Source organism: Lissotriton helveticus, chromosome 12 (assembly GCF_964261635.1).
Source record: "Lissotriton helveticus chromosome 12, aLisHel1.1, whole genome shotgun sequence".
In the NCBI taxonomy this organism is placed as follows: domain Eukaryota; kingdom Metazoa; phylum Chordata; class Amphibia; order Caudata; family Salamandridae; genus Lissotriton; species Lissotriton helveticus.
Window position 1 is genome coordinate 21,526,773 of NC_136073.1, and position 27,697 is coordinate 21,554,469.

The 27,697-nt window shown below is 47.2% G+C and overlaps 1 protein-coding gene across 2 annotated transcripts in view; it reads left to right on the plus strand.

Moving 5' to 3' along the window:
- Window positions 1–27,697, plus strand: part of GTPBP3 (GTP binding protein 3, mitochondrial) — an 81,796-nt gene that overhangs the window by 46,062 nt on the left and 8,037 nt on the right. For both annotated transcript variants that reach the window (XM_078669643.1, XM_078669644.1), the window contains 2 exons: window positions 10,884–11,049; window positions 21,621–21,947. In XM_078669643.1, the coding sequence (XP_078525769.1) occupies window positions 10,884–11,049; window positions 21,621–21,947 (493 nt within the window). The remainder of the gene's footprint in view (window positions 1–10,883; window positions 11,050–21,620; window positions 21,948–27,697) is intronic.

Consider the following 27,697-nt stretch of genomic DNA (forward strand, 5'->3'; position numbering starts at 1 on the left):
GTGTCGGGTCCATATAGCATTGCGGCAGCTTGGCGTTGGCGCGACTCCGTCACTGCTGAGTTTCCAGATTTGCAGAGGAAGGAAAGGATGGGACAGTAATTTCCTTACAAGTGAAATGGCCTCTGAGATAAGGGCACTCCCAGCTCGTTCTTTAAAAGCCACATTTTGTGCAGAAGGCGCGGAGTTCTCTTGGGATTAATTCATCCAGCATCACAGATGTGCGTGGCGTGTCGACAGATTACTGTTTTGTCAGCATTTAAAGGTGTCGATTGACATTTTTGTTTTATTGTGAATCAGAAACTTGATTCTTGTTCAGTAGGCTGTTCTATGGGGGCAACATGGGAGGTGCTTTTGAGGACATGTTTTAAGGGGTCTGTAACCTACTGTTATGTGTACACACCTCTTTTTTTATGGGTCTGTCACCTATTGAAATGTTACACACCTACTTTTAAGGGGTCTTAAGTGTACTGATAGGTGTGAGTGGCTTCTCTGTGGGGGTCTGATAAATGTAGGTTCTCTTAATTTAAGCCGAGGTAGAGCCGAGCAAGTGTTCCACGAGATATAAATAAATTAAAAATAAATGTTCTCTTTAGGGAACTGCAAAGATAATGCTAAAACTTTATATGAAGTTAAGATAGACACTGCTGTCGCTGTGAGCATAGGTTAAGACTTTTTTGTGTCTGTGTCTCTCACTATGAGTTGGCCCTGGGAGAGGTGGAACCAGAATGGAGGAGACTGTCTTTCCACTGTGTTTATTGTTGAGGAGGCCTCACCTGGAGTATTTTGGCCAGGTCCAACAATCATGTGTCCAGAATGCTAAGGGTGGGTTAGACCCACCCAGGTGCAGAGAAAGTGTAAGGTGTGCACTGAAATCTAACAGAGTTGTGAGGCCTCACACTGGCCTGATGATCTGGAAGCAACAGAGTAGATTACAGAGTATCACACACCTTTGTGTAGGGTTTGCGAGTTTTCATTGAGTTGTATCTCATCGCGGCAACAACTCTTTGCTTCGGTCTCATGTACATTGGATTTACCTCCCTGTCAAATCAAAGACCTAAACTCAACCAAACTGATTTTCTACAGAGTTATATAAACAATGTCTCACCCTTCAGTAAATTTGGTGTCATATTTTACACATAAAAGTGTAAAACATTGATGCTTTCTCTGTTTCAACAAACAGCTGCCTTAAAATTATGTTTCTGAATTGTAGACTACTGAAACAGTTCGATCATTTCTTTTCAAGTATTGTTGCTAAATGTAGTTAGTGGTACATTTTCAACATATTTTATGCAATGCAGATCTATAGTTAGCATTAGTTGCATAGCGCATGGCGGTAGTAATGACATGCTTTATTATACCATATGATTTCACAATTTTTGACATTGTAAAGCACTGTTAATAAGGTGTCGAAATAATTAAATGCTGAGAAGTTTCTACAAGGATTCAAATGTGTGACCTGCTGATCAAATCAGATGTCAGCAGCGAGTGGTTTAATTCGCTGAGCCGTCTTTCTAGCCATAAAAATGATAAAATATTGCTAAAGTATAAACATGGCTATTTAAGGCTTGCAAAATTAAGTCATTTGTTCCGAGTATACATAGATATTTTAAATAACTGTTGAATGTCATATTTTACTACATTTTTGGTTAGCAAGTAGAAGTGATTTTGTTAACGCAGAGAAGTGTCCCAGCAGCGGGGAATGGTCTGTGGTCTGACACCCCTACTGCCCTGGTCAGCGGACCCCTCATTGTTCCTCGCGCCCCTGTTTCCTGTTCAGTCTCACAGGATGTGACTCTAAATTTACCCTCAGGGGTCAGAGGTGTGCACCACACTGGCTATTTTTGCATTAAGGGGCGTGGAGGGCTGAGCTCCCATTCTGTGCTGATGGCTCTTGAGGTCTCTGACTTCCACCTATTCAGACTGAGGATGGCAGCTACTCTGGGATTTCTGCGTCGGCCACTAGCAGCGATACCCCGTGTCCCCCCTCACCCCAGAGTACCGACTGCTTCTGGTCTCTCAGTGGAAGCCTCATCCCTAGGGTGTTGGGCCGATACCGTCAGCGCAACATCCCTTGTGCATTTTTACGTTGCTCTTCCTTCTGTGTCCACATTAGTGCCTTGGGCACCCTTTACTGAATAGCAGGGCCGGACTGGGAACCGACACCAGCCTTGGCGAACGGCTCAGCCAGCCCCCGAGGGGTGTGGAGGGGAGCTGTTTTCTAGGGCCGGTTTCGTACGATTTTGTTACAGGCGGCCTATATTGCTGCCCGGTATCTAAAACAGACCTCCAGGGGCCCAAAACCACACCCCGCGACCCACCAGGGAAACACCCGGTACCTGCTACGGCCAGTCCGGCCCTGCTGATCAAGACAGGGGGAAAGGTCTCTGCTGTACATTTCGTGTGCTCCACAGAAAATTTGGAAGGGGGTTGTCTCTTGCATGCAAGGTGCCTAATTCCATCAAGTCATTTTCGATCAGTAAATAGTACATTTCTTGTATTGGATGAGCTCTGCAGTTTTGTCCTACTCGGAGGGCCTGTGGTAGTCATGTCCTCTGAGTGCTCTTAGTTGGTAGCAGTTTGGTTTTCTTTTGCAGGCATGTGGTGAAGGGTTGTCTCCTCTTGCCAGGTGGCATTGATGGGCAGACTAGGGTGTGAGGGCTTGTCTCCTTTAGAGTGTGAGCTGGTTGTTTGTATTGTCTCTTCTGCGATGTGAATCAACATTCGTGGCCGCCCTCTCCACTTCCTGGGGTTCAACGCACCCAGCTGATGAAGGGCGCCAACGCCCATCAGCCGGGTGGAGTTTACGCACACCGGTACCCGTGCCTGCAGACATCTTGAGAGATTTCTCAAAACTAGCCTGCCGCCCTGCACAGCTGACACGTCACTGACTGTGCATTGGCCATTCCCGATTGTAGGGTACCTTACCAGGCCTCTTTGAAATGGACTGTTTCCCCATATACTAGTCTATCACAATTGTGTCACCTTTACAGCCAGACCACTGGCAAGTTCTGGGAATATTTTCTTTGGCACCCAGCCCACATCTCTTACTTCCCAAACTGCCGCAAACCAGCGTACCCCCACTGCCTTCTCGTTTATCTAGATCAGCTCACTTTATCTGACTAGTGATTGTTTAGAAGTCAACTTATAAAAATGCATAGTGCAAAAACAAACAAACTAACATTGTTTATGATCCTCCGCCCCACATCTCTCTCATCACCAGGGCAGTCCAAATACAGAATTGTTCCTCTTGAAACAGAGGGGCACATGCGTCAAGTCATGCCTTTGCGATCCCTTAATTGCGATAATTGAAGAAATCGCAATTAAGGACTCGCAAAGGCCTATGCATGTAGGAATCGCTATTAAAATAGTGATTCCTAAATATTCCTTAATTGCCTTCCCGTTCATTTCTAAGGGCCTACAGGCCCATAGGAATGAATGGGAAATTGCATGCGCAATTTGCGAGTACCAATAGGTACTCGCAAATTCTGCATGCAATTCCAAGGGTGCAAGGGTATCAAAAGGACACCCTGTCGCGCCCCTGAAAGTGTGATGTGCATACATGTTATGCACACACATGCCCCAAAGGCATTTTTCAAAGTTTTTGCAAATTACCGACCAGTTTAATTGCCTGGTAATTTACGGCCCCAAATAGCGAAATCGCTATTTAAAAGTGCTTCTTGCAGTACATTTAAGGAATCGCAAATTGCGATTCCTTAAAAGCAATCTAAATTTGGGAAATGGCAAAAAATTGCGATTTCCGAAATTGCGCATCCCAAATAGTTCCATGCATTGCAAAAGGGCATTTTGCGAACGCAAACGGCCAATTTTTGCGAATCACACTGTTTGCCATCACAAAATCCATTGATACATGTGCCCCAAAGATCCAGAGCTCTTGAGTCAGTTCTGTTCCTTGGAATCAACATGGAAGTAAAGCTCCTTCCTCTAAAAATGATTGTGCCGGAATGCACCTGGAAACACGTGCCAACCTCTGGGTTTATCCCGCCAGTGTCTTAATCTCGGAAAAGTTTGTTTCTTGTGAAATCTGGTCACACCACAGCCAGATCCTATATGTTTGTTTCCATATAGGAAACCCCATGACCCCTGAAACTTATGTATCGTCACCCAGAAACACGAAATGATACGACCTGTGTAAACTCATTCTACACAGCGAGGAAGGCTGGGCGTTCTTGGTGATTCTACATCGTCATCTAACGTAATTTAGTGAGTTGATGCTGTGGCGTTAAAGTCATATTCAGGTTTTCGCTTTTATGATCTTTATTTGGAATCCCTACACTGTACCGTACATTAAAACACGTTACACACCATTAAAGCCAATAACTAAATTAATGTGAGAAAGTGCAATGTTCATTTACAGAAACTAAAAGGTCATGATAGTCAAAACCAGTGTCAGTCACTCAAGCACTTTGTACAACAAGTTCTAGAATGTATGGACACACATTTTAATTGCATCCTGAGTAGTGGAAATTGAATTAAATATGTTTTCTCAAATCAAGGCACCGTAAAGCTTCAACTGCTAGACTATTACACAAATACTGGCTAAAAGTCGCTATATATATATATATATATATATATATATATATATATATATATATATATATATATATATATATATATCAATATCACATAGTGGGCAGTTATAACATCTTTCTACCTTTAATCCAGATAAACCAATATTGGAGTATAATACACTCTAAACCATAAAAACAACTCTGACAGGTAGTTGGGTGTAAAAAGTAAGTGAAATAACTGTGTTTCTATTTCACAGAGCTAAGACATATTTCTTCTCCACCCATAGGCCGATGTTCAATGTCACAATCCTGATTAAAATGTTGATTTCTTATCTCTTTGCAAACCCATCTTAAATACACTTTTTTTTATAAACAATATTCAACCATACTTGGGTTCATATACAGACATGAACCAAATTTTCCAAATATCTTGCAGGTGGATTGTACTTGTTGATAGGTATTTCACTCCATGAGATAGCTTATGGAATGTATTTCAGAAAGACTTAGCAGTGTGGAAGCTGTGAAGATGTATTCGGGTAGCCTCCTCCTCTGATTTATCAACCAGACCATGTCCCAGCTCTTGTCTGATCAGTGATTGTGGAGCACTTTTCCTAAATCTATGTCGGCGCTAAGTATCTACAAAAAAAACGTGAAATTAGAGGATCTCTAGTTTCATCCCTGCGCAGGCACACATACATGTCTTTGTCTTGTCTAGAGAAGAAAGACTTCCAATCAAAAGATTTCTTTGAACATTGTTTTATATTTCATTTCATATTAAACTTGAGTTTCCAAATGTATTGTGTGATAAGTTCAAATTCATGATATGCAATTTTCACTTCAGGCAATGTCTTTATAAACGTGTCCAATGCATTTCGGGCATTGCTTTCATGCCCTTCGTCAGGGAATAGACACTGTGGAACAATGATATAAATAACTGTTAGTGTGACTCCTAACAGTATCGCTATGTATTACAAATGATGTCAACAAACAATGTGATTGAACATAAACAAACTGCGTTGTGCTATTCATAGTGCTCATACATGTGCAGTGAATCAAAATAACTGATGGTGCACTCCAATGATATGTTCCTAAATGAGCGAGGACTACTGAGGGTAAATGGAAAGGTGCCGTGTCACTTACGTGCCTGTCATGGAAAAATGAATCGGGTTCTGTAAAAAATTGAGAGGAACACGGTCAAAACGTGCTGCTGAAATCTGTGGGTGGAACGTTCAGGATTTGCGGTAGTCAAATTCAATAACTAACCTGAAAATGGGTGTAGCGTTGTTGTGGTTCGGTTATACGTCTTCACGGAACGCCGGTACAGCAGATCCTGCCCGCGTTTGAATATTTAAAGAGTAGCTGGTCATGTGACGCGTCGCGTGATAAACACAGTAAAAAGACTATGGCGGTCTATGCCGTCAGCGAAGAAATGTTGTGGGGACATGTAGGGTTGTCAAAAAAGGTGTAATAAGGTTATCCGGAACCTGAAAAAGTGCAGTGTAAAATAGGCTTGCTGGAGGGGTGAAAAAATGAAAATAAAAGTGAACCATGTAACCGGTGAAAAAAAGGCAGGTGTCAGGTTGGGTTCGAACTGGGGCAATGTGGTGACGAATAGACTTGGAGATAGCGTGGTGTGCTAACGAGGTGTGCTAGTACTGCGGTGGTATGGGCTGGGTAAAGGAGCAAGGATCAGAACAGGCAATGCAATCAAACTCAGAGTGAACGCTACTTGTGACACGAGTAACCTGATCTATGGGATCAAATGCCCTTGTGGCAAGATGTACGTTGGAAAGACAGAACGACGCATCAAAGTGCGTCTCACTGAACACAAGTCGAACATTCGACTCAAAAATTTGAAGTCATCATTATCATCTCATTATGTTAAAGAGCAACATAACGTTTCTCAAATCAAATACATCGTCCTGGAAACTGTACAAAAAATGGAGGGCACAGACAATAACAGACACCTCCTTAGAAGAGAGAACTTTTGGATCCAAAAATTGTCCACACAAAAACCGATGGGCCTCAATGAAAGAATTGAACTGTCATGCTATCTTTAATTATTTGCTCCACAGACTGTAACTTGTGATTACTGTGTTTGTTCATCACACATCTAGACACCTTCACACACTCCCCTGTTCTGATCCTTGCTCCTTTACCCAGCCCATACCACCGCAGTACTAGCACACCTCGTTAGCACACCACGCTATCTCCAAGTCTATTCGTCACCACATTGCCCCAGTTCGAACTCAACCTGACACCTGCCTTTTTTTCACCGGTTACATGGTTCACTTTTATTTTCATTTTTTCACCCCTCCAGCAAGCCTATTTTACACTGCACTTTTTCAGGTTCCGGATAACCTTATTACACCTTTTTTGACAACCCTACATGTCCCCACAACATTTCTTCGCTGACGGCATAGACCGCCATAGTCTTTTTACTGTGTTTATCACGCGACGCGTCACATGACCAGCTACTCTTTAAATATTCAAACGCGGGCAGGATCTGCTGTACCGGCGTTCCGTGAAGACGTATAACCGAACCACAACAACGCTACACCCATTTTCAGGTTAGTTATTGAATTTGACTACCGCAAATCCTGAATGTTCCACCCACAGATTTCAGCAGCACGTTTTGACCGTGTTCCTCTCACTTTTTTACAGAACCCGATTCATTTTTCCATGACAGGCACGTAAGTGACACGGCACCTTTCCATTTACCCTCAGTAGTCCTCGCTCATTTAGGAACATATCATTGGAGTGCACCATCAGTTATTTTGATTCACTGCACATGTATGAGCACTATGAATAGCACAACGCAGTTTGTTTATGTTCAATCACATTGTTTGTTGACATCATTTGTAATACATAGCGATACTGTTAGGAGTCACACTAACAGTTATTTATATCATTGTTCCACAGTGTCTATTCCCTGACGAAGGGCATGAAAGCAATGCCCGAAATGCATTGGACACGTTTATAAAGACATTGCCTGAAGTGAAAATTGCATATCATGAATTTGATCTTATCACACAATACATTTGGAAACTCAAGTTTAATATGAAATGAAATATAAAACAATGTTCAAAGAAATCTTTTGATTGGAAGTCTTTCTTCTCTAGACAAGACAAAGACATGTGTGCCTGCGCAGGGATGAAACTAGAGATCCTCTAATTTCACGTTTTTTGTGTATTCTCTGACGCCGTCGGGCCCTCGGCGTCACCTGGCGGAGCACCTTAAAATTTCCTCATAAAAAAAAGTACAGTATTTTGATGAAACATTTCTTAAATCGCTGTGCATCTATCCAAATCTTATTTTCATTATCCTACTCGGCGCTAAGTATCTAACATACTGATGTAGTGGAAATCACCAGAATGAACCTTAAATAGTTTGTCTGCCGCCACTTGCCTTTAACGATTGTAATCTAAAGATTTCCATATTCGGCCCAAGTTAAATTAGAGTGTAGAGTTATATCACAATAAATACCTTGATTTACATGTTCTAGATGACTCCTGTAATTGACCATGTACATTTATTATTAATCTTACCAAACAACACATTTTTGTGTCAAAGATAAGTTCACTGTTAGAGAATTCTTTTTACTCTGACTATGTAGAGAAGTTAAGAGGTGTTGAAGACCTATCTGGTTGGTATCCTTGTAGACCCTCAAACTCTCTCCGTCGCCTGCCGCCACCACCGCACATGGCCAACCTTTTTTCAGAAAGATTCTTGACCTTATTTTAAAAGAATGATTCAAGAATCTCCTCTCACTGACTCCTCCTGAAAAAAAATCGAAGTGTTTTCACCGCTTGTCAGGCTCTTGAAACCACTGATGTCAACATGTGACGTGAATACTTCTCAGATACTGTGACTGCGCAGCCTGGACAGTCATAATGGGTAGCGTGAAGTTAGAAGTAAAGAGGAACCAGGTGACATAGATCCGCCAAACGGGAGGAAATATCATGTAACTCAAAAACATACAGAGTCCCTTATAATTTAAGCTACACACAATTTACTCTTAATGTGTTTGGAAGCACAGTAATCACAATATTATAGTTTATCAATGGCCAACATTCCTGTTGTCCTGATGAAGGCCTGTTTGTATAATGTAGGGCCAAAACACTGTCCACACATTGGATGACAGTTTATAAGTTTAATATTTGTTTTTACACAGTTGTATAGAATACTTACACTTTCTCTCTACTTCAAATTGCAGCATTACTTGTAAACGCTGATTCAATGCCAAGCGGACTATCTTCGCTTTTTACTTGACTAATCTCTGGGTCTGTTTCAAATCACAGTATCTGCTATTTCAGATGTTATAATCATTGGTCTTGTTCTTACAAAGGGTTGTCATTATGTGATGTGGTCTATTTATATTTAGATATGAGGCTGATTTGTCATCCATTAAAATATATATACTGGATATGATGTTTGATCAAGCTCTCAGTGCTTGTGTTTAAGGGATGTATGTTTTAAAACTTTAGCAAAACTTGTTAAACAGAGAAATAACGAGGAACACATTATATGGCTGTGCTGTGGTCGAAACGTGGCTCTCACGAATAATAATAATAATCCACATTTATAAAGCGCGAACAATCACCCGTAAGGGTCTCTAGGCGCTGGGGGCCGTCGGGAAGATTAAGCAAGCTATTGCCCAGAGTCACATGGTGCTGGGCTAATATGCCGCCGGCCCGGGGATCGAACCGTGATCCCCAGATTCCGGAGTCAGTCGCCCTGGCGCCACACCTCTTCCAATAGAAAACTGCTTCTTTCCATTCGCCTGCAGTGGACGCGAGATATGAATAAAAGGCTCAGCCATTGAAACAAGAGTTTGGTACTAGGAATAGGGTCAGAATTCACCACCGTGTGTAATTTTTGGCCATGCTCAGGTCATGTGCTACTCTTTTATATGTGTTTCCAACTTTACCAACTGAAATGTTTCCCCAAAACTTCATGGTAACACCACTCGTCCACATACAGGGATGGTGAAGCCGCCTCATGCAGTGTGTCCGGTTCGACAGCGACTGCATGTACAGCATTGGTCACAGACGGTGGGTGGAAGCAGTGTTTCCCACCCCCCATGATTCAGGCACAGTAGCTGACAGTGAAGTTACAAGCCCTCTTTGAGCCCAGTTGTCAAACGATCTGTTGTGTACATTATCAGTACTTACCGTGGACTTTTTGATAGCCATTTCTTACCATTGGTTTACTGTCTTGTCAATCTCATTTGCTTTCTTTTAGTTTGATGACTTTCTTTCCTTGTTATATGTTTGTACTTACCTGAAGCACAGGTTTCTTTACCATCCTGTCGACTGGATGACTTGTATCCTTACCCTTCTTTCATTCAGGGAACTTCTTTTTTTTCTTTCTATTTCAGAACTCCGTGGGAGCGCACATGTATTTTTTGCTGGCTACCCCTTGTGGGACTTGCACACTTGCATCACACACCCAGGGCTCGCCTTGTTTTTAACGCACTCGCCCCTTCACCCGTGCAATTTTGTTGCTTTCCCCATCCATACATACTTGTCTTTTGTTTGTCTGTTTATTTTTTTCAGTTTCAGAGTCCTCCGGCTACTCTGTTTTGGTTGGTTCACCCTCTCCCTAGAAATCCTCTGTTACTGCCCCTTTACCTTTTTTTTTTATTTCTTGTTTTTGGAGGTCCCGCATCTACTAAGCTGCTTTGTTCTTAAGTATGCATTTTTTTTACACTTTTGATATCTTGAATTATCACATGAAGACTGCTGTCTACCTTCAGGGAACTGTCGAAGGTAAAAAAAAATATACAATGGCCACAACAGCATCATGATGCATACGTCAACATGCGTTGCAGCTGTGCAGCATCAGCCACAGGCATTGGCGGGACAAAGAGTTTACCAAGTCCTTTCAAAGCCAATTCCTAGTGCTTTACAACTGCTTGGTTTACCAGTTAACTGTTTTTTTCACAAGTTTCTTTTGAGTTTTATTAGGACAATTGAGTTCCGCTGTGTTGGCCATCATATAATCACCACACTACCTCGGAGACTGAAGTGTATACACACTGACTGCTAGATTATGAGACATATTCCTTGGGAATTTACAACATTATACTGGCTTTGCTTCTTGTTGTTCGTCCTGTGCACTTTCAGGCTGTGTGCTCTCTTCAACGTTGTAGTCCTATGATGGTATTATATTCTAGATATCCCTCCTGCAGTCGTATGTTGAGAACCGCGTCCGCTTTAGTAATGGCGCATAACTTTCCTCCTGAAATTGCCTGAACGTGTCTAGCCTGCCGTAGGACAAAGAAGACACTTCAGTGATGTGTGTTGTCCGCTCTTGGACACTTAGTATCAACATTTTGATTCCTTTCGATAGGCCAAAAGCCTGCAGCCATCGTCTCTCCGATTGCTGGGACAACGAGGGACGTGGTGGAGACGGCACTGAATGTTGGAGGCTATCCTGTAGTCCTAAGTGATACAGCCGGGCTTCGGGTAACTCAAGACTTTGTCGAGCAGGAAGGGGTGCGACGCGCACGCGGCAGGTAAGGGACACTATTTGACTGCTGATCGACAGCTCTATCAGACCTTTGATGAAGTTAATTTATTACCTTATAATGATCTCATTGTGTTCTTTTTTTAGGTCGAGCTGACGTTAGCATTCATGCGAAGCATGAATGCTGTCAGCTCGACAACTAATGTGATCCGTTTTTAGGAGAGTGGACACCAAAGTGTTACGAGCGTTTTCAGTGCCGGATTTCACCTCGGGAGCGCGCAGCATTGTCTGCAGTGGCAGTGTCAGTTTCGCTTTTTTATTACTTTCGTTTTTCCCGAGGCTGGCTGAGGCTGGCTTGGAATGAACAGGCTTGCCCCCGCGCATGCGCAGAGTAACTCACAGCCCTTGTTTATATTTGTTTTAGTTCCGTGATGCTCCGATCTTTGCCCCTTCCGAGTGGAGCTTCCGAGTGGAGCTTCCGAGTGGAGCTTCCGAGTGGAGCTTCCGAGTGGAGCTTCAGAGTGGAGCTTCAGAGTGGAGCTTCAGAGTGCAGAGTGGAGCTTCAGAGTGGAGCTTCAGAGTGCAGAGTGGAGCTTCAGAGTGGAGCTTCAGAGTGGAGCTTCAGAGTGGAGCTTCAGAGTGGAGCTTCAGAGTGCAGAGTGGAGCTTCAGAGTGGAGCTTCAGAGTGGAGCTTCAGAGTGGAGCTTCAGAGTGGAGCTTCAGAGTGGAGCTTCAGAGTGCAGAGTGGAGCTTCAGAGTGGAGCTTCAGAGTGGAGCTTCAGAGTGGAGCTTCAGAGTGGAGCTTCAGAGTGGAGCTTCAGAGTGCAGAGTGGAGCTTCAGAGTGCAGAGTGGAGCTTCAGAGTGCAGAGTGGAGCTTCAGAGTGGAGCTTCAGAGTGGAGCTTCAGAGTGGAGCTTCAGAGTGGAGCTTCAGAGTGGAGCTTCAGAGTGGAGCTTCAGAGTGGAGCTTCAGAGTGGAGCTTCAGAGTGGAGCTTCAGAGTGGAGCTTCAGAGTGGAGCTTCAGAGTGGAGCTTCGGAGTGCAGAGTGCAGATTCGGAGTGGAGCTTCAGAGTGGAGTGGAGCTTCAGAGTGGAGCTTCAGAGTGGAGCTTCAGAGTGGAGAGTGGAGATTCAGAGTGGAGATTCAGAGTGGAGAGTGGAGCTTCAGAGTGGAGCTTCAGAGTGGAGCTTCAGAGTGGAGCTTCAGAGTGGAGCTTCAGAGTGGAGCTTCAGAGTGGAGCTTCAGAGTGGAGCTTCAGAGTGCAGATTCAGAGTGCAGATTCAGAGTGCAGATTCAGAGTGCAGATTCGGAGTGGAGCTTCGGAGTGGAGCTGAGCTTCAGAGTGGAGCTTCAGAGTGCAGAGTGGAGCTTCAGAGTGGAGCTTCAGAGTGCAGAGTGGAGCTTCAGAGTGGAGCTTCAGAGTGCAGAGTGGAGCTTCAGAGTGGAGCTTCAGAGTGGAGCTTCAGAGTGGAGCTTCAGAGTGGAGCTTCAGAGTGGAGCTTCAGAGCGGAGCTTCAGAGTGCAGAGTGGAGCTTCAGAGTGCAGAGTGGAGCTTCAGAGTGGAGCTTCAGAGTGGAGCTTCAGAGTGGAGCTTCAGAGTGGAGCTTCAGAGTGGAGCTTCAGAGTGGAGCTTCAGAGTGGAGCTTCAGAGTGGAGCTTCAGAGTGGAGCTTCAGAGTGGAGCTTCAGAGTGCAGATTCAGAGTGCAGATTCAGAGTGGAGTGGAGCTTCAGAGTGGAGCTTCAGAGTGCAGAGTGGAGCTTCAGAGTGGAGCTTCAGAGTGCAGAGTGGAGCTTCAGAGTGGAGCTTCAGAGTGGAGCTTCAGAGTGGAGCTTCAGAGTGGAGCTTCAGAGTGGAGCTTCAGAGTGGAGCTTCAGAGTGGAGCTTCAGAGTGGAGCTTCAGAGTGGAGTGGAGCTTCAGAGTGGAGCTTCAGAGTGCAGAGTGGAGCTTCAGAGTGGAGCTTCAGAGTGCAGAGTGGAGCTTCAGAGTGGAGCTTCAGAGTGCAGAGTGGAGCTTCAGAGTGGAGCTTCAGAGTGCAGAGTGGAGCTTCAGAGTGGAGCTTCAGAGTGGAGCTTCAGAGTGGAGCTTCAGAGTGGAGCTTCAGAGTGCAGAGTGGAGCTTCAGAGTGGAGCTTCAGAGTGGAGCTTCAGAGTGGAGCTTCAGAGTGGAGCTTCAGAGTGCAGAGTGGAGCTTCAGAGTGGAGCTTCAGAGTGCAGAGTGGAGCTTCAGAGTGGAGCTTCAGAGTGCAGAGTGGAGCTTCAGAGTGGAGCTTCAGAGTGCAGAGTGGAGCTTCAGAGTGGAGCTTCAGAGTGCAGAGTGGAGCTTCAGAGTGGAGCTTCAGAGTGGAGCTTCAGAGTGCAGAGTGGAGCTTCAGAGTGGAGCTTCAGAGTGGAGCTTCAGAGTGCAGAGTGGAGCTTCAGAGTGGAGCTTCAGAGTGGAGCTTCAGAGTGGAGCTTCAGAGTGGAGCTTCAGAGTGCAGAGTGCAGATTCGGAGTGGAGCTTCAGAGTAGAGTGGAGCTTCAGAGTGGAGCTTCAGAGTGGAGAGTGGAGATTCAGAGTGGAGATTCAGAGTGGAGAGTGGAGCTTCAGAGTGGAGCTTCAGAGTGGAGCTTCAGAGTGGAGCTTCAGAGTGGAGCTTCAGAGTGGAGCTTCAGAGTGGAGCTTCAGAGTGGAGCTTCAGAGTGGAGCTTCAGAGTGCAGATTCAGAGTGCAGATTCAGAGTGCAGATTCAGAGTGCAGATTCAGAGTGCAGATTCAGAGTGCAGATTCAGAGTGCAGATTCGGAGTGGAGCTTCGGAGTGGAGCTGAGCTTCAGAGTGGAGCTTCAGAGTGCAGAGTGGAGCACTCTACAGCACCCCGCACTCTACAGCGCCCCGCGCTCTACAGCGCCCCACGCACTACAGCGCCCCGCAGCGCCCTGCACTCTACAGCGCCCCGGGCTCGACAGCGCCCCGCGCTCTACAACACCCCGTGCTCTACAGCGCCCCACACTCTACAGCGCCCCGCACTCTACAGCGCCCCGCACTCTACAGCGCCCCGCACTCTACAGCGCCCCGCATTCTACAGCGCCCCGCATTCTACAGCGCCCCGCACTCGACAGCGCTCTACAGCGCCCCGCACTCTACAGCGCCCCGCACTCTACAGCGCCCCGCACTCTACAGCGCCCCGCACTCTACAGCGCTCCGCACTCTACAGCGCTCCGCAGCGCACTGCACTCTACAGCGCCCGCACCGCAGCCTACAGCGCACCACAGCCCCCCATACTCTACAGCGCCCCGCACTCTACAGGGCAACGCGCTCTACAGCGCAACACACTCTACAGCGCAACGCACTCTACAGCACTCTACAGCGCCCCGCACTCTACATCGCCCTGCACTCTACAGCGCCCCGCAGCGCCCCGCATTCTACAGCGCCCCGCACTCTACAGCGCCCCGCACTCTACAGCGCCCCGCACTCTACAGCGCCCCGCACTCTACAGCGCCCCGCAGCGCCCTGCACTCTACAGCGCCCCGGGCTCGACAGCGCCCCGCACTCTACAGCGCCCCGCAGCGCCCCGCAGCGCCCCGCACTCTACAGCGCCCCGCACTCTACAGCGCCCCGCACTCTACAGCGCCCCGCACTCTACAGCGCCCCGCACTCTACAGCGCCTCGCACTCGACAGCGCCCCGCATTCTACAGCGCCCCGCACTCGACAGCGCTCTACAGCGCCCCGCACTCTACAGCGCCCCGCACTCTACAGCACCCCGCACTCTACAGCACCCCGCACTCTACAGCGCTCCACACTCTACAGCGCTCCGCACTCTACACCGTGCTCTACAGCGCACTGCACTCTACAGCGCCCGCAGCGCACCGCAGCGCACTCTACAGCGCACCGCAGCGCCCCATACTCTACAGCGCCCCGCACTCTACAGCGCAACGCGCTCTACAGCGCAACGCGCTCTACAGCGCAATGCACTCTACAGCACTCTACAGCGCCCCGCACTCTGCAGCGCCCCACGCTCTGCAGCGCCCTGCACTCTACAGCGCCCCACAGCGCCCGCACTCTACAGCGCCCCGCACTCTACAGCGCACCGCACTCTACAGCGCACCGCACTCTACAGCGCACTCTACAGCGCACCGCACTCTACAGCGCACTCTACAGCGCCCCGCACTCTACAGCGCCCCGCACTCTACAGCGCCCCGCACTCTACAGCGCCCCACACTCTACAGCGCCCCACACTCTACAGCGCCCCACACTCTACAGCGCCCCACACTCTACAGCGCCCCACACTCTACAGCGCCCCGCACTCTACAGCGCCCCGCACTCTACAGCGCCCCGCACTGTACAGCGCCCCGCACTCTACAGCGCCCCGCACTGTACAGCGCCCCGCACTCTACAGCGCCCCGCACTCTACAGCGCCCCGCACTCTACAGCGCCCCGCACTCTACAGCGCCCCGCACTCTACAGCGCCCCGCACTCTACAGCGCCCCGCACTCTACAGCGCCACGCACTCCACAGCGCCACGCACTGCGCCCCGCACTCTACAGCGCCCCGCACTCTACAGCGCCCGCACTCTACAGCGCCCCGCATTCTACAGCGCCACGCACTCCACAGCGCCACGCAGCGCCCTGCACTCTACAGCGCCCCGCAGCGCCCTGCACTCTACAGCGCCCCGCAGCGCCCTGCACTCTACAGCGCCCCGCACTCTACAGCGCCCCGCACTCTACAGCGCCCCGCAGCTCACCGCACTCTACAGCGCACCGCAGCGCCCCATACTCTACAGCGCCCCGCACTCTACAGCGCCCTGCGCTCTACAGCGCACGCACTCTACAGCGCACCACGCTCTCAGCGCCCCGCAGCGCCATGCACTCTACAGCGCCCCGCGCTCTACAGCGCCCCGCAGCGCCCCGCACTCTACAGCGCCACGCACTCTACAGCGCCCCGCACTCTACAGCGCCCCGCACTCTACAGCGCCCCGCACTCTACAGCGCCCCGCACTCTACAGCGCACTCTACAGCGCCCTGCACTCTACAGCGCCCCGCACTCTACAGCGCCCCGCAGTGCCCCGCACTCTACAGCGCCCCGCACTCTACAGCGCACCGCAGCGTCCCGCACTCTACAGTGCAACGCAGCGCCCCGCACTCTACAGCGCCCCGCACTCTACAGCGCCCCGCGCGCAGAAACTTTTACAAATAATAGAAATCCCACCATCGACAGTAGTCAATTTATCCACGAAAGTATTGACAAGGGATGAGGAATCTGTCCTCAATCTAGGTTTAAAATGTGTTCCCAGTCAGCAAACATACAAGGCAGCTCCAATAATATCCTATTGGCGAGCTAGTCCTGACAATAGTGAAGAACGAAATTAGCAGTATTTCACTATCATGACATGTAATACATACCTACACATGTCCCACCTTTAACATACACTGCACCCTGCCCCTGGGAGTGTCTTGGGCCTACCTTAGGGGTGTCCAACATGTAGTAAAAGGGAGGCTTAGGGCCTGGCAAGAGACTGCACTTGCCAGGTCGACTTGGCAGTTTAAAACTGTACTCAAAGGCACTGCAATGGTAGGCTGGAGACACGTTTACAGGGGTGCTTATATGGTTGGCACAATCACTGCTGCAGGCGCACTAGATGCATTTGATTTACAGGCCTTGGGCACACACAGTGCACTTTACTAGGGACTTACCAGTAAATCAAATATGCAAATTATGGAGAACCCAGCAGAATTAAAAATGACAGAGGTAGCATTTGCACTTGAGCACTGATTAGCAGTGGTAAAGTGTACGGAGTACATAAAACAGCAAAAAAGAAGTCCAGCATAACATCAAAAATACAGGTGGTAGAGCAAAAAGACAGAGGAAAACACGTCAAGGATGCCAGGTCTTGCAACTGCTTAGAGATCTTTGAGTGATGACAGGTCACATTGCCTCTCTCTCATCGTCTCATGACCCCAAAAGACAGAGGTCAGTCGCAGGTGTCTAGGGATAATTGGTGCACCTGAGCCCACTACAAGAGAGCGCTTCGATCCACGAGAATCCACTGCAATAATCAATCTAAATTACACCGCGCTGTGTTTGTTTACACTTCCTCTCTCGGGTGGGTTCTTTTCAGATGTGATCCCATTTGTAGCTCAGCAGACAGCAGCTTACCCTGACAGAGCAAGAGAAGGATGATCCGCACTCTGCTGCTTTTGGTCCAGCTCTCTCATTTATGTGTATTTTGTTGCCTGCGAGTGTTGTTTTTGTTATCACAGGAGAGGGGCTTGGCCTGATTCTACTCCCCACTACGAGCAAGGAGCCACGTGAATATCACCTGTGTATGTCCATTACGAAGTGATGCTAGAACACGTTTTATTTTAAAAATGGATTAGGCCCCAGAAGGTGTTCAAACAATTTCGAGGCATGGTGCTCATCTTCTCAGCATGAGAAGGATGAAATGCTGAGCCGAACTTGCTTTGATTCCAAACTAGTGGCCATTAGGTTGCAGTTGCATCATTGTAACAGGTGCATCAACCAACTTTGCTAGCTTGAAAAATTCCGGAGTGCAAACATACTAGATTAATAATGTAAGGTTCCTTTTGTAACACCTGCTTAGGACAGCTGCTAATCACCAAACATCTGATGCAGAGACACGCATTTTTTCCTTGACTGAAGCAACTATAACGATGATGCATATGTCATAAGTACATAGAAAGCTCACGAAAGTAAGCATGTGATGCTGAACATTTAAAAACATGATGGAATAACAATCTAGTATTTTAGCTATTCATCTTAACAAGACCAATGCATTGAACACCGTTACGTTGGCTGATAAAAGCGCATTTTATTTACAGTAGTCTAAAAGAGCAAAACTGCAGGAAAATGACCACTATACAAAATAAAAATAGCACTACTCTGCGCGCCGCCACTCCCGTGCACCATTTTAATTATGAAGACCCGGCCCGGCTCCAGTGCGTACCACTACCAACTATTTAATTAATTTTAAAAAGGCTCAGGCCAGGCCGGTAGGGCGTGCGCACCACGGCACCATAATTAATGTTTATAGGCCGGGGCCCGTTACCATCCGTCCCTGGCGTGCGTTGCGCACTGTAACTATTATAATATAGGCTTGCCTGCTTGCTTGCTTCAGCAGCAGCCGAGGGCAAATGGAGCAGGCGAGGAAGCAACAGGGGTTGGGGGGCTGGTTGAGTGCAAGGGCGAACCCAATATGGAGGGAAGCGGCACACAGGCAAGAACAGAGAGCAACACTGAGTGCGGCCCCGGGAGCAAAGAAGTACAGAAGCGAGAAAGCATGTTCTATAGGAGGGACAAACACGAGTGACAAGTTGGGACATAAATAAGAAGCAGGCAAATGCGCGACAGGAAAGCAACTAATTAGTGCACGCAGCAGGCCTGGAGGCAGGCAGCCAGCAGCAGCCCTGCCCCGCCGGTCGGTGACGGAGACGGAGTGACAGACTCTGAGTGACTTACTTTGGTCTTCGGACTCGGATTCGGAAATCGGACAGGGCAGCTCAGCGTGGGCGGGCCTGGCCGCCTGGCTGCTTTGTCTTGGACTTGGAAGGCAGTTAAGTTCGTAGTTTTCGTTGTTCTTCTCTTGTCTTCTTCTTTGGCTATGCGCGCCGCCTGCCGCGCCCCATATGCCACGCACAGGGGCTTACTGCTTATTGGCCCGCATGATGTTGTGCGTGCCCTGGGGCTGCCTGGCATTGCTCACCACCACTCAGCAGCAGCCAGCCCTGCTGCCCACGCCCCCCACGCACGCGGCACGCGCATACGCGGCGGCGGAAGTGCGGAACGGAAAGTGAAAGAAAAGGATAAAGGCCTGTCCCGCGTCCCGCCGCCATTTCATAGAATCAGGCGGGCTTAGACTAAGATAACAAAAAGTGCCTTACACACTGTGTAAGGCACGGTTTGTTATCATTGTCACTTTTGCCTCATGTAATGTAACGTTTGCCTTTGTATTTTGTTCACTAGTAATGTTCTCATGTATCAGTTCTGTTTCTATTGTGAATTCGCTCTGACACCTTCGGGTGAAGTCCGCACATCCCTTCTTACTCGGCTTGCTTAGCTGGCAGAATGGTGTTGCAGCGTTGGCTAGGAGTTTATTATAGTTGAGCTTTTTTCTTTCAGTCAAACAATAAAGTAACATTCATACAACCTAAATTCAGGATGCTGCCTCCCTGCCAATGTTTTAGTCATCTCTCTTTTTAAAGTCGGGAACATTCTGTTAAAACAGCTGTTTAGGATGTAAGGTATTACTTCTCACGAAACAGACTGATTTTTGATAATGTCCTGAATGCAGCAAGGACCGTCTGAATCAATGTAAAGAATTGCAGTGTTCCTAATGTTCTATATGCGATTTGCCTTCAACTAGTAATTACCATTGGATCATTGTGTGCTGTCTCACTCTTAATGCCTGTTTAAAAAGAGTGCTCTATATGCTGGACCCAAGTATGTTGCTATTTAAACAACACCAGCGATCAATGCACGCTTCCACCACACGCACACAGAACCAGACGTCGGTGCACGCTTTCACCAGGCGCACACACACACCACCAACCGTCAGTGCACACTTTCACCAGGCACACCCCATCAGCCGTCAATGCACGCTTTCACCGGGCGCACACGCCACTAGCTGGCAGTGCACACTTCCACCAGGCACACACACCATTAGCCATCAGTGCACATTTTCTACAAGCACACACACACCACCAGCCATCAGTGCACGCATCAATGGTTAGCACATCCACAATTAACTATTGTAGCAATCGCAGTATGGCGCACTTTACCTCTAAACATGTCAGTGCACGCTTTTCCACCATGCACACACACCATCAGCCATCAGTGCACACTTTCAACAGGCACACACACACCACTAGCCATCAGTACATGGTTTCATCAGGCATACCCACCACCGGCCGTCAGTACACACTTTCAACAGGCACAGACACCATAAGTCATCAGTGCACGCTTTCACCAGGCACAAACACCACCAGCCGTCAGTGCACGCTTTCACCGGGCACAAACACCAACAGCCGCCAGTGCACCCTTTCACCAGGCACAAACACCAACAGCCGTCAGTGCACGCTTTCACCGGGCACAAACACCACCAGCCACCAGTGCACCCTTTCACCAGGCACAAACACCACCAGCCGTCAGTGCACACTTTCACCAGGCACAGACGCCATAAGTTGTTCGTGCACGCTTTCACCGGGCACAAACACCACCATCCGTCAGTGCACGCTTTCACCGGGCACAAACACCACCAGCCAATACAGAGTTTGGAAAAGAATTCATGCAACACATTGTCATATACAATGCCAATAACTCAAACTTGAATGCTGCGAGACCTATTGCATTGCAAATGCTTGTCCATCTAAGAGATTTATTTGGAACGTTCAGGTCATGAGTTTGATTTCCAGCCATGCCACCAATCATCTTTGTGGTACTGATAAAAAGAACATTGAGTTGGGGTAACAATATTGATGATGTTCAGGCTGAGGAGTGAATTTGTAGCTAGTGTACAGGTCTGCAGTCAGTCCGAGCAGTAGTAGTAGGTGACGGCCCCCTCTGACCACCCCAGGCTATCTCCTTGATGTTAGCATGTGCTGCTCAGTGTGTACCAGGCTACTCTGTCTTCTAGAAAATGGAGACATCGAACCTCACATTAATGTGTACATTTTTAGAATGTTAGAAAACATTTAAAATAACTCATTCGAGAGGATGGCGTCCCACAAATGATTCATTTCCAATGTGTTTCTGCGGTTGGATACAATGATAATCTTGGGGTGAGTCAGGGATAAGAAAGGGATGAGAGGCTGTGGGATAGGATATCGCTTCGAGGAGAGAGGTTGTGAGGAAGTTTGTGGAAGATTTCAGGGCAAAGGTCTGTAACTGTAGGAGTAGATGTGAGGAGTAAAGAGGCGTTGAGCTTGGAGATGGGCGTTTCTATTGAGGTGAGTGATCGTGGGCAGCGATGCGTACTCCGCGAAACAGAAGAGAAGCGTAGTGTTAGATGGTAGTGGAGTTATCACAGTTACACATGTATTCTTCATGGCTCCTACAATGTTTTGCTTTATGCCTGTTTGCAGATTAATCATTTACAAATGTTTAAAAATTATAAAAGCATTGAGCTAACACAGGACCTTGTAGAATTGCAGCGATCACTTCACACTAACCAGAAACTGTATCTTTTGTACTTTCTTGGTGATAACTTTCAATCCTTGGCCCATTTTCAGATCTGATCACAATTTGATTTGATGTAATTTGGAAATTGTCCTTTTGAGCAGATCTGTAGCGCCCTCGTTTGCTAGATTGAGGTACCCTTGCCACCTTATGTGGCAGAGCATGGAACACATTATGAAGGGCATTGGGAAGGCGGGCAGAAGGACAAGGACCGAGCACCAGAGTTGTTACGATGGACCACATGTACTTCCTTTGTATGGGATTGTATCAGAATTCTCAATTTTTTGGGGTTATGATCATTCCGTTACTATGGTTTTGAAACAAATATATAATTATTTTTATTGCCAAAGCTTTCTAATATTTTGTAATTGCAAATCATATTAGCCTGCGTCCTGATGAACAAATGAATGGCACTTTGTTTCTCACGCTTCTTCTGTCGCATTGTCCTAGGTTGGAGGAAGCCGATCTCATACTGGCCGTGATCGATGCTACAGAGATCCCTGCCGGCTTGGTGGGCGGTGGGCCTTTCTTGGAGCGATGCCTTGAGGACATCCTTCCATCCCCTCCTTGTGAACTGTCCCCTGAGACCAGGGACCCGCCAGGTACATCCTGCATCCTGGTCTTGAACAAGGTGGACTTGCTGGGAGCGACGGCTCCGGACAGCCTACGTGAGATCTGCAGCAGCAGGAGCCTCCCATCGGTCTGCCCTCTATCCTGCCGAACCGGAGAAGGACTGAAGAGCTTCCTGCATGTGCTCACGGGGAAACTGGAAGAAATGCAAGTGTCCTTTTTTTGTGTTTATCCTCCCTTCCTGCTTGTCCTTCTTTCATGTTTGTCTTCTCTGCTTGCTTTTGTATTTGTCATGTTGCGACTACCAGTTGCTCGAACAGCCAGGGTATGAAACAGCACGACACCCGAGCAATTTTGAGTTCAAAATATTTTAATGATAAGGCAATAGACTAAACAAAAAAGAGCACCGATAAGATGCATTGAAATTTATGATGTTACATTAATATAAAACTTGTACCTATACATTGATAATTGCAGTATAATAAGAACTAAAATTAAAAAATAATAAAAAGGGGGGAAGCAATAACAAGTATATCATAACTGAGCTACATAATAAATTCTAACAGACTATACTTATTATATAATATAAAACTTTAATAGTATAATGCTATATAATTCTCAATTGATTTCCAAAATGACTGGTAAGTAGATGTGTTATGAACAACACCCAACATAGTCAGACCAGCTCCTTTTCTGGTAAAGGTTATCCATGACCGCCATGTATGAATTGACAATAATGAAACATTTTGCCAATTGACAGTTATTGATGTTAGAGCAGCGGATAGCAAGAAGTCAAGGAGCTTGTTATTTGAATCTGACAGTTTTGTTGAAAGCAATATCAATTTACAAATCAACATATTATATGAACGTTTTTCCGATGTTTTTGTAATAACATCCCAAACCTTTTTCCAAAACGTAAAGACAGTATTACATTTGAAAAATGTTTTCATGAACCTGGAACCAAATTACAGCACCAACAATTAGGCAAATTTAGTAGTTTTAAATTAAAAAATGTTAATGAGTCCGTAAACAATTAAATATCATGAAATGATTAGTTTGATATAAGCAAAACCAAAGGAGATGATGGACAGAGTATTGGACAATGCAAGCACTCACCCCCAGTCAACTGATCTGGGTTTAATTCATCATCATTCTTTAGCTCACTCCGCCACCCCAGTTCAGATCTCTAATCAGCCGTCTTCAGCCAGGCTTGCTTGAATCCAGTGGCAAAGTGAGCAAGGGACCCACGTCTGAGCATACCCCGCCAACTTAGGGCGAACAAAGCAAAACCAAAGGGGATGATGGACGGAGTGTTGAATAATACAAGCACTCACCCCCAGTCAACTGATCTGGGTTTGATATAAGGACACCGGTAACCATCCAGAGACACTATTACCACCTGAGCAGTTTTAACTGCTATCTGTGGCACAGAGCACTCTACTCTTAAGAATTCTCTTCACAGACATTTATGGTACACCGTTCATGCCCTGTTTGTGCCTTGTTCAGAACACAGTCGCTGTCCATGGCCGAAGGTCATCACACATTATGTTAAGGAGGTCATCTCGAGGGCTCAACCTGGCCGTGCTGCATGCTCCGCCCTATTCTTCCTATGCTCCATTAGCAGTCGCTGTGCGGCTTTCTACAGCTGAGTCTTGAATTTGCCCGTCACTCATTTTTTTTTAGGTCTCGGACTAGCGTCCCACGAAGTGGGCGGAGTCCGAGATTTTATGTGGTCTAGTATTGAGGCTTGAACCCGCCCCTCTTCTTCATTGGCTGGCCTCGTAAATGCTGGCCAGCCATTGGAGGAGAGGGGCGTCACTCAGTTCAGGCCCGGTCTAAACGCGATTCGGGGGCGTTTTTCTCTTTTTTTTTTAAGCCCCTCCCCTTTGCTAGTAGTGGGCGTTACACCCTCCCTCTCGCCGAGGTCCCAGTCTATTACTCCTGTAATGTACCTTTTGCTACCTCTTGTTTCTTCTCCTTTTCATGTGTGTAGGCAATTAAATACAAAAGGAAGGTGGCGGCCGCCTTTACGTCGTTACCGGCTATGCAGCTTTTACGTCGGTTACACCTTTAAACACGTCCGCCGCCGCCTTGCTTTTCCATTTGTTTACTTCTCTAACATTCAGCCAGGCACGATGGGAAATGTAGTCCACGCGCCGATCGGATGTGGCTCCCTCTCGCAGAATTTCAGAATACTGAAATACAAACCCCAGCAATCTCCCTTGAATCCACGCGCAGTATGGGTATCGGTAAAGTAACCCAGTATTCCTTGGCTGCGGTTACCGGTATTCGGGTAGTTAGAGGTACAAAGTGTACCAAATATCACGTTTTAAAGTTGTGACGCAGCAGTCATTTTCCAAGGTGTATTGCCGTGCCCACCCTATAAATTTAGGGACTGCGTGCGAGGGAAATCCCCGCCGTGGGCCCATTGTTTATCCTCCCGCGTTGGCTGGATCAAGCCCGTGCTGTAGCGCCCGTGTTCCCCCTGGAGGCAGCGACACCGCAGAAGCTTTCCACATCCGGATACGACGCGAGCGTGCGCCGCCGCATTACTAACAGCAGTACGTCTAAGGTAGTGGTTGCTGTGCAGTCAAACACATGTTTCCTCTTATTCTGTGCACTTCCTAAACAGACTTGGCGACCAATCTTACACTCACTGCGAGTTGTTTTTTAAGCACAAATATTGTCGGAGCAGGCTGCACTGGCGCCGGTCGTGATTTTAGCACACGGCGTTAAGCGTGCGTGAGGACTGCGGGCTTCTAAGCAGAGGGTTCATGCGTGCTCCTCAGATTTGACCAGCTCGAAGATAGTGTTAGTTGTAGGAATAGCTGTTTGAAGTCCCAGCGCTGTCTTTGAAGCCTGTGTCATGACTCACGCAGACCATCTCTGGCACGCCGTGGCTTTGTTCTGGGAGTAGTATTCGGAGAAGCAAGTAGGTGATTGCAGGTGGTCTGTCTCACATACATAAAGACATGTTAATTGCGACACTAAAAAGACACTTGAAACCGACCCAACGGGCCCATCAGACCCGGCAGTCTGTGCAGATGTAGAGCCGGACGATGCAAACCTATGGGCTGTGCCCAGTGTTCCTAAAGTCTCGTCGCCACTGCATTGCCAACTTTGGTCCTATCGCGCTAAGAGGTGCTTCCTATGTCAGGAGGCTGTGGTTGGTGAAATCACCAAGCACCGACGGGGGCTTCTAGGCAGGAGGCATGTTTTTGAGCCTATGGTTTTATGTGGCGTGCTGCAGAGATGTGCTGGATCCCTGGAGGGAGGGAGAGGAGGGGGAGGGTTGGTCTCTGCCCACACGTATCGGAGCGCTTTATATGACGACCAGTTGCATTACAGAGGGGTACATTCATTTTTTAGGCACTGGGAGATTAAGTGATTTGCTCAGAATCACAAGATGCTTGAGCCTCCCTCTAGACTCGAACCTAGTTCCCCAGCTTCAAAGTCGGCCGCTGTAGCCGATAAACCACATCCTCACCCAGCTGGAGCAGTGAAATTAATATAATTCCTTACTAGGAGCGCTGTTAGTGATGAAGCAGGTTTCTGTAGCTCTAGCTGTCCCACTGCCACACCATGTTCCTTGGGCGTTAAATGGCAGTCGTTGAAGTACTGCGATTTAAAAGCATATGTCAGCGCTCCAGAAAACATCCGAACCAGTACTCTGGTGAGTTGCTAAAGGCAGCCAGCGTGGGGACTTACTCGTGCAGCCATTAAGTACCTCATTTTTGCTACCGACAACATGTCTGCATCATCAGAACGCAAGTGCAGAAATGTTCTGGTCAGAACACGGATGCGAAAAGATCAAACTCTTTATTCCAAGAACCTTGTTTTACGAGCAATCATTTTGAAGAACACGGTGGGACTTTAAAACATGTTCCTACACACAGAATTTTCTGCAACTAGACCAGGCGTTTCCAACCGTTTCTGTAGTAAAAGCTACTTATGTTCAAAGAAAATTATCCCGAGCTACTGTAAGTGATGTCAGTCCATCCAAGACCGTGGCAGTGATCCCATCAGTGATTAGGCAGGGTTGTCAGCAGTAAAGTAAAAGAACACCAACACTTTGGAATGCATCTACATAGGTAATACATAACAGCTGTAGCTGCAATTCCCCGGCACCAAGGTAATACGAGTAGTAAATGTCCAACTCAAATAATAGCTTTACATTTATTTTGAAAATTGAACCATTTTTCTCGTTAACATCAGCTTATAAGTTCTCACAATACACACATTTTCATCTCAAATAAATGCTTTTTAATTTTGACGTACAAATAATAATATAAGCAAGCACAGGCTTTCGTGTTAGTAGCCTGAGATGCACACTTACGAGCTACTCACATGTAGCTGGAGAGCTACTGGTAGCTCACGAGCTGCTGGTAGGAGACCCTTGAACTAGACCATTGCGAATAGAATACAAAAATATTAATGCAATGAATAATCAAACTTTAAAAAAATGAAAGCAACCAAAAATTGCTGAAATGTATTGCGTTTCAATCTGAGCCTATGGCCAGCAACATACATGTATGAAAAAAATCAGCTAAAGAAAGAGGATCACAAAATCTCTGTTGGCTGGGGTCCCCAACTCTTTTGGGGTCGAGTGTGAGGTATGTAGAGGCTTATGTTGTACCCACCAGCTGTGTCCGAGCCTTGCAAGTTCTGTAAGTGGAGTTGTGAGGACTGAGAGCCCTTCTGAACCAGGGAGCCCTCCTTAGAATGTGTGTGCTGCTGTGATACCACTTGACAGGGCAGGGTCATCAAATACTACTGTATTCCTGTATATACGTTGTCGTCTGTTCCTGGGACTCTTACTCACAGATTATGGACTCAGGTACTGGTAGGCTGCACCTCTATTGTAGCTCACTCTGCACAAACATGGGCCCAAAGGAGTGTAAAGCAGGCTTGTAGATTTCCCACAGATTCTTATTCTGTCATATCTGCTCCAGCATTGCAGGTCTACCAATGCTCATTCTTTTTTTTTTTTTTTAAACCTTTATTGTGCAGATATAGCTGACAAATACGGGCCTACAACCCATCGGGCCGGCCACCACACTGTATTAGCACAGAGGCCAGGAAAGAAACTCCAGCAGGTCTCCGATATAACAGATGCAACAAAGCAAAGCAAATAGCCACATGGAAACCACAGTGAGAAGGAAAAGTGAAGGTTAATTTTATAATATAATAGGGTGAGGAGCAGGAACATTGCAGTTATTAAAGTCCAAAAGTCCGTGGCGGGTCGTCAACAGGCAGTGGAACAAAACACAGCGAGTTTCAAAAAAAGGAACAGCTACATCATAACAAGGGCAAAACATGAGTCCCACATCAGCAAACAATACCATCCACTGCCCAACGCCCACCCGTTACCACAAGAATACGCATCAATACATAGAAAGGAAGTCAGGATTGCAATACGAAGCCATCCGCTACATCGACCCAGGGAAAGAGAGAAGGAAGGGGAAAAAGGGGAAAAGAGCATCAGAAAAAAGGGTTGAAAAAACAGGGAAAAGAGGATGCGGCCCCACAGTATACGCCCCATGGCAAATAAAGCACACGAAAAAGGGGCAGCCCACGGAGCCAAAGGAAACAGGAATAATGGATGCGCAATGAACATCGGTAGCAGGGAGGCCGTGTGCCCACGCTAGCAAAAAACACCCCAGGAGGCCTACATGCAGACGCAGCGCCCTGAAAAAGAATACACAAGAGCCATAGAACCAAGAACAAAAGAAAAACAAAAAGACAGACTCCCCCCCACCCACCCCACCCTGCACCCCTGCAGAAGGCTACGGCCTACCCCCCCAGCAGCGTCCCTGTCGCCCTAACCGGAAACCCGAAATATAGAAGAGTCAAAAAGTAAGGATGAAACCATGTAGGCAAAAAGAGAGGAAGGGGAAAGGAAGAAAAAAAACTATCGGGAGAGGAGACACATAATCAAAACTATCAGCCCCCAACTC